Raw genomic sequence first — 7,544 nt, 5'->3', positions numbered from 1 at the left:
GGAAGCTGTGTTCTGTCCTTTTCACTCCAAACCAAGACTCTCTCCTTTGCAACCTCAGAGCTGCCTTCCGGCATGGGAGGAAGGAAATTGTTTCCCCTCCACCCCACGATGCTCCTGGCCTTGAAGAGAACATTGTCCTCAAGTGCATTGTTTTACGTTGTCCCTGGGCCAGCCCTACCATTAGGCAGAGTGAGGCAGCCATCTCAGGAGGCTAGGAGGTGGCAACAAGAAGTTGGAGGAGAGAGCTGCATGTCAACTGGCTTGTCCTGTGCTCCTGAAGCTTGGAGGATGCTGTCCCATTGCCAGAGTCAATGAAAGATTCAACTGCCAGTCTAGTCAGTGTTTGTACATGGAACGAGAGGCGCGCCATCTTCTTCTGTGCCCGAGGCAGCAAAATGTCCTGGGCTGGCCCTGGATAGGAATGCGTGGCAGCCACTCACTTATATAGGAGGAAAAGGGGGTGGGATACCATTGGGGTGGGGGCTAAAGCTGCCTCCTGGCACATGAAGTCATGAAGAGATCACCTGTTCCTCTGCATGGCCCCATTCCCGATTCTGATGCTTGGTCACACTCGGGTGTTGGTGATATATTAGACGAAAGTTGGCTTTTTATATTTTTCTTACTACCCCATACAGAAAAACTCCTTACACACAGAAAAAGGAAGTCTAGCAGGACGGTTTGACCTTCCCCTCCTCTTAACTGGAAGTGGTACAGTCCAGGAAAAGCTTAAGCACTTGATTCTAATGACTGTATAAATCGACCATCAGAGTGATCCATTTGTTTCTGAACTTTGACTGTTAAAAAAAATGAAAACGCCCTTGTTTCACACGGGCTCGCCATTTTCTATTTCACTCTTCCAGCCTTGGTCTGTCCTCTGTTTTGTTTCCCAATGCTTGGCTGTCCCTGTCTCCAATGTCTGAATTCCTGACATCCAAAGGCCCCATTTGTGCCCCCTGGCTGGAGATGGAGCACATGAGTATTGTCCCATAGTCCTGAACTCTAGGCTAGGGAGACTAAAGTGAGGAGAAAAACGTTCTTGTGGTTAAGGATGGTGGCATGAGGCTGCTGAACCATCTCAAAGCCCCAGGTGAGTGAAATGAATGCCCCAACACAGTTTGCAAACTTTCAACCCAAAAGAAGATAGGTCCCCTGTCATTTCTCCACTTTATTGTCCACAAAAGATGCATAATACTGTCACAATGATACCGAGCGCAACACGGTCCCAACCATCACTCACACACCCACACGCGCGGAAATAGCAGCACCCAAACAAAGCACAGTGTGCTGGACAAGAGCAGTTGTTGAGTGGCTAACGGAGCGTACACGCATACACACACACACACAATTTTGCAGGTATCCTGGCTGAGACCAACGGTGAGAGTTTAAATTAGAGATCTAGATGCTTTCCATTGGCTGTAACAGACACACACTCGCACTCAGACCCCAACCGTGCGCAGGGGCCCCATCTCCCCTGCCATGACCTTGCCCATGTCCAAAAATAAAAACCCCAAAGGCGTCTCCCACGAACACATGTGTGGGGGCAGCAATACCACGAAGGCGACGACTGCTTGCGCAGTCCCACGCTACCATGGAAGTTTATGTACATTATTCACATCCTTTTGTACCCAGCCAGTTAAATAACTATGTGATTATATCGTCTTGTGGGATGAGCTATGGGTAGGGGTCAGTCTGATAAGGTGCATATTAAAAAATAATAATAAACATAACAGGAGAACAGTAAGAGAAAGAGACAGTCCGTGGGGCTGGGCCAAACCCAGCCTGTCTCCCTGCGTGTCCTCGGTCCTTGCAGGGAGCCATCATCTTCTGGTTAGAGCTAGCCTGGAGTTGGCACGTCGTTACTCCCGTCCTTTGGGGGTGAGGAGGATGGCGTCACTGCTTACAGAACCTCTGCAGGAGAAGAAAGGAAGAAAGAACCTGATCAGAGGTCTCCCAGCCTGCCTCCTGCCTCCAAAAACCCTTCCGCCCAAACCAGCTGCTCAGCTGTTGCCGTGCCCTTGTCAGGACACTGGTTATGGCCTATCAAAAGCCCTCAGCGGCTGGGGAATGCTGGGTGTTGTAGGATTTTTTTCTGTCTAAACACACATAGGATTGCACCCTTATAAGCTATTTTGCCACCGTGGAGCTATTCTGACATAAGCTATTGGGCATTTTGTCAACTGTAATTACCTGCTGCTGTTGTTTCAAAAAAGCCATTCTTGGGTCTCTCTACATAAGGGACAAACATCTGCCATGTCCAACGGTTGGGCCAGAGTAGAATTCCAAAGTCAAAGGGCCACTTCATCCCTTCCCAGGGTTCCCCTCAAAGGAAATGGTTTTCCATCACACAGCTCATAACTACGGAATTCGCTACCGCAAGATGTAGTGATGGCCACCAGTTTGGATGGCTTAAAAAGAGGGTTGGACAAATTCCTGGAGAAGGCTATCAGTGACTACTAGTCCTGATGCCTCTGTGCTACCTCCAGTGTGCCTATGCACACCAGTTGCTGGGGAACATGGGCGGGATGGTGCTGTTGCGCTCTTGTCCTGCTCGTGGGTTTCCGGTGGACAGCTGGTGGGCCACTGTGTGAACAGAATGCTGGACTCGATGGACTCTGGGTCTGATCCAGCAGGGCTCTTCTTACAGTCTTATGTTCTTCCTCTCTGGGAACCAACTCTTTATGGCACACGGCTTCCTACATATGGTATCAAAAATAGGCTTGCAAAAAAAAATTATGGGGAAAAGGCAAAATGGCGGCTTGCCTCGCGACTCACTGTCGCCTGCCTGGATGGCGTGCAAAGGAGGCGTGGACCAGGAGTCCTTCTGCCAGTCAGTCGCAGACTCTCACCCCTTGCACAACGCAACGGGGGCTCCCAGCCACGAAAGGGAATCACGGGCAGGTTCAGCTGGGAGACGAAGACTACCGCCAGGTTCCTCCTGGGTCTGGGGATCAGGGATCCCAGTGGGCCACTCCCGCTGCCTGCTGTTGAGCTCAGAGATCTGCTGCATTCCCTTCGTCCGGGCAACTTGCCTTGGAGAGCTATAGCTCTGGGCTGGGGCACCTGCGTGGCGTACGGAAGGCCCCGGGTTCACTTCCCAGTTTTTAAGGTGTGTGTGCGTGGTGGGGTGGGATCTCAAGTACAAAAAGTCCCTCCTAAAACCCTTGGAAAGCCAGTACTAGGATAGGTGTGTCAGGAGTGCCCTGGCGGGCTATTGCAGTAGACTCCAGTAGCCAACTTGAGACACAGACGAAAGGATTCTTTTCAAGGCTTTAATCCTTTTACAACTTAATGACTCTTTCAGATGCTAATCACCAGTGACTAAGCAAGGAACAGCAGAGTAGCCTATGCTCCGGGTATGCAGTTGGTCCCCGTTTGAAGGAGAATCACTTGAAGACCCTGAACGTATGGGCTAGGGAGAGATCCTCCCTCTTTCCCTTGGGTCCACGGGACGCGGCCGTTGCTTGCGTGCCAAACGGGTGCTACGCCTCCTTTCTGCGCCCTCCATCGCTCGTCGCTCCCTGCGTCTGCGTCAAGTGTCTAGCAAGCCCCCCTCCCGCACTCTCTCACTGCCCGGGTCACTATGTATCTCAGGAATACCGGCAGGAGGAATCTCTGCCAGCTGCTGTGCCTGTGAGGGATGAGCTGGCTCCTCTCCCACGGATTGCTGATCCTCCTCAGAATCAGAACTGCTCTGGGGTTCTATCGGCTCAGTTTCCACCCTGACAAGGTGGACTACTGCACAGGTGGGCAGAAAGTAGATCTGGGCAATCTCTGGGCAATTTTTAGAAGACAAGCAAGGATTTCTGACTCCCCTCCTGCTTGCCCTAAATTATACGGATAAAATGGAGGACGCTTGGGGCGGGGGTGTAACCAGGAGTGGATGTTTGAGCAGAAGGACCGTGTGCTCCATCCCGTTCTGGTACTCAAAATAAATTCCTGGGCTCAGAATGCCTCGTTTCTAGGTGCTTGTCTTTTGCACCAGGCTGCAGTTGGTGCTTAAAAAAACAATGTGGGGGACGTGCAGCCCTCCAAACGTTGTGGCACTGCAATTCCCATCAGCCCTAGCCAACCCGGACAATGGGGAGGGTTCCTTGGAGTTGCAGCCCTGAAACATCCGGAGGGCCACATGTTCCCCATCCCTGGACTGGGGATCCCACTGGTCCCATAGTTCATGCTTTGCACACAGGAGATCCCATGCTTGGTCCCTGGCATCCCTGCTTCGAAGGATTTCTGGCAGAAGGGTTGGGAAAGACCTCTGCTTTGGACGGCCAGAGAGCTTCTGCCTCCCAGCGCAGACAGGTCTGGGCTAGACAGACCGTAAGAACGTAAGAAGAGCCCTGCTGGCTCAGACCAAGGGTCCATCTCGTCCAGCATTCTGTTCACACAGCGGCCGACCAGCTGCCTGTGGGAAACCCACAAGCAGGACATGAGTGCAACAGCACCCTCCCGCCCATGTTCCCCAGCAACTGGTGTACACAGGCACACTGTCTCCGATACTGGTGGTAGCATAGAGCCATCAGGATAAGTAGCCAATGACAGCCTTCTCCTCCCCTAGTAACAGCAGTTCCATAACTTCCTGCAGTCTTAAGAACATAAGAAAATGCATGTTAGATCAGAGCAAGGGTCCATGCGATGGATCTCATAAGAGCCCTGCTGGCTCAGACCGAGGGCCCACCTAGTCCAGCATTCTGTTCACACAGCGACCAACCAGCTGCCCATGGGAAGCCCACGAACAGGACATGAGCGCAACAGCGCCAAAGGCCCAACTTGGTATAAGTATAATGAAGAACGTGGTCTACTTACCAACAGCTCCAGGGCCAGCAGCCGGGGCTGAACCCTGCCGGCACCTGGACCCGGACGGAGAAGGGGTGGCACTCACCTGTGATCTGTGGGGCCTTCGCCACAGCCTTGGTGAGGAAGGGCTCCTTGTTGACGAACGGCAGGATGGGCTCGCCAGCCATGCTCAGCCCGGGGCTGGCAGGGTGCTCCCGCCCGCTGGGCTCCTTGGGGGAGGAAAAGCCGTTCTCATGCTTCCCGGACTGCAGACCATTCACCAGGGACAGGGCCGGGGTAGTGGGGGAGCTGCAGCAGAGAGAGGGTGCCGCATGTCAAACTGAGACATTACAAGCCCGGATCGAATGAAGGCCAGGCTGTGTAAGGCTGCACAGCAACAATTAAAACATCACAAAGTGCAGAAATTTGTGATCATTATCAAGCCTCCATATTTGCATACAGTTTGCATAATTTATTCTGCTTCTGGTAGTCATGGGGAGGGAGCCTCCGATTGCTGGAAATCTCCCTCTGGCTTCAGAGATTCTGCCGGATATAGCCCACTCACTTTCCAGCCTATCTGCAACCATAAGGACTAGTAATTTGATTTCTTTTTAAGAGGAAAGAATTCTGGATTCCACACCCAATATATTCAGTGTGTGGGCAGAATACACATAGACCTGGGAAAGCCACGTCAACTCGTCAAATTCCCCTGCCCCCACTGGAGTAAAACCCATTTCCAATTTTCGCCACTGAGGCTGTTTCCAGACAAGGATTTATTGTGGAATTGCCATGGCTCGTTCACTTAGATTTTATAGGGAATCCACACAACGTTGTCATGCCTTTGTATTTGTCCTCTTGTGTTTCCCATCTTTTTTCTGCCCAGAGACTTTTTTGAGAAGGACTGAAGAGCAGCACAGTCTTCACAGCTGTAGATGCCCTTGATGCCACTCTTCTCTCTCTTTTAAGAGGCATGATTTTGAAATGGTCACCTAGTGGGCAGGTGAACTCACATTCTGTATAACCTTTGCAGTGGGTGCCACATTTATCACCTGCTTTTAAAAATCGATCTTTTAAGTAGCATGTATATTTGAAAACATTAAAATAATAGTGAAATACCACTTAAATGAAGGAGTGTTCTAGGTCCTATAATGTTATAATGCTTCCTCTCTACCTAAACTCACACACACGCGCGTGCGTGCACACACACACACACACACAAAGGATGAAAGGAATTTTTTTCATAATTTTAAAACAACAACATTAAAACAACAACAGGGTAACTTGCTATAATACTCTTTCGCTTAAGTGGTATTTTGCTATGGCTGCAAAAGTATTTTAATGCCAGACAGGTGATTAAAAATGGCACCCATGACAAAGAGTATAGTGAATGTGTGCTAAGCTCTGATACGTTCAGCTGCCACATCAAATTCATGCCCTTAAAGAAGATGGAAAAGTAGTGCTAAGGGCACTGGTGTGGACAGAATTTAGTGGGATGTACACACAGAAAATGCAAAATATCCTCCAGTATTGTGGAAAGTCAATTGGAATTCCACTTGTAGTTTATAGCAGAAGAGCAATGGTTTATATTAGTCCTAGGAGCCATCTATCTGGAAGCACTCTGTGTGTACTGGACTGATCTTCTCCCCTCTTAAAGCGTAGAATAGAGTAGCATTATTACACTGTGCTTCGTTGATGCAGCTGAAGATGGCATTAGCTTTTTTAGCAGCTGCGTCTCACTGTGAGCCACTAAGGTTGCAATCCTATGTATGTTTAGATGGAAAAGAAGCCCAACAACTTCCAGCATTGGTGGGAGTTGTAGGACTTTGTTTTAGGACTTTTTTCCTGTCTAAACATGCATATGATTGTGCCTTCAGATCCCTTTCACACATACTGCTGCCATGCTAGGACTCCCCATATGATCATGATCCTGCCTCTCCCTTCCTGGTTTGGGCATGCCTTCATTATGGAGTGGGAGAGAGCCCCAGGGAAGCGGTAATCCATCCATTCCTGTAATGTAGGAACTGGTCCTGATGCAGGCCAGGTATGTGGCATTCCCGCGGCTAGTAATACCTGTGCTGTGTTCCCTCAGGGACTGGCCCCTTGCGACCAGCTGGACTCAATGCCTGCATCTCAGGCAGCTCCTCTTCCTTAGGAAGGCTTCCGGGGCGTTTTTCACCACCTGCAAAATGTAGGAAGGGAGTTTGTCAGGGGCCACGAGAAAACTTTGAATCTAGGTAGACACACCTCAGCCACCTAAGATGCAAACTTGGCCAATGTGGGCCAATTTAAGATCTGGTCTCAAATTTCTGCTCATCAAGAAGGTCACTGAGTGAGCCTTGGGCCAATCATGTTTTTCAGCCTAATCTTATCTCTCAGGGTTGTTGTGAGGATAAAACTGGAATTCTAGAGGGAACCTGTTTGACACCCTAATCTCCCAAGAAGGGGGCTAGGATAAAAATATAGGATTGAGTCATTAAGAGTGTCTAGTGCTGAATAATAATTCAGTAGGCAATGGCAGGTGGCAGGCTACTGAGTTATAGTGTGTTTTAGAGGGGATTTAGTCCAAATGGTGGAGTAACTAGGTCCCGACCCAATCCAGTTTGCCAGTGAACTCCCCTCAAGTGCTGGAGTTAGGGGTTGGGGCTGAACATTTCCAAAGGATTCCAGGAATGTCCCCCCACCCCCCAACACCAGAGCTGGCCATGGAGGCCGAGATGGAGTGGAGCTCCTCCAAGCGCAACACAGAAAAAATGGAGGCTGACTTTAGGGGA

The 7,544-nt window shown here is 50.1% G+C and overlaps 1 protein-coding gene across 4 annotated transcripts in view; it reads right to left on the bottom strand.

Annotated features, from left to right (window-relative positions):
• Nucleotides 1-337: 337 nt before the first annotated feature.
• Nucleotides 338-7,544, bottom strand: part of MAP7D1 (MAP7 domain containing 1) — a 94,648-nt gene continuing 87,441 nt past the window's right edge. For all 4 annotated transcript variants that reach the window (XM_084816007.1, XM_084816008.1, XM_084816009.1 and 1 more), the window contains 3 exons: nt 6,844-6,952; nt 4,880-5,082; nt 338-1,908 (listed from right to left, as the gene is read on the bottom strand). In XM_084816007.1, coding sequence (XP_084672133.1) covers nt 1,898-1,908; nt 4,880-5,082; nt 6,844-6,952 — 323 coding nt within the window. In that variant the 3' untranslated portion in view covers nt 338-1,897. The remainder of the gene's footprint in view (nt 1,909-4,879; nt 5,083-6,843; nt 6,953-7,544) is intronic.

The sequence above is a fragment of the Heloderma suspectum genome, chromosome 10, assembly GCF_057233095.1.
Source record: "Heloderma suspectum isolate Gila_16-S chromosome 10, 16-S_ref, whole genome shotgun sequence".
NCBI classification, from domain to species: Eukaryota; Metazoa; Chordata; class Lepidosauria; order Squamata; family Helodermatidae; genus Heloderma; species Heloderma suspectum.
This window is presented reverse-complemented; position numbering and strand designations above follow the sequence as displayed.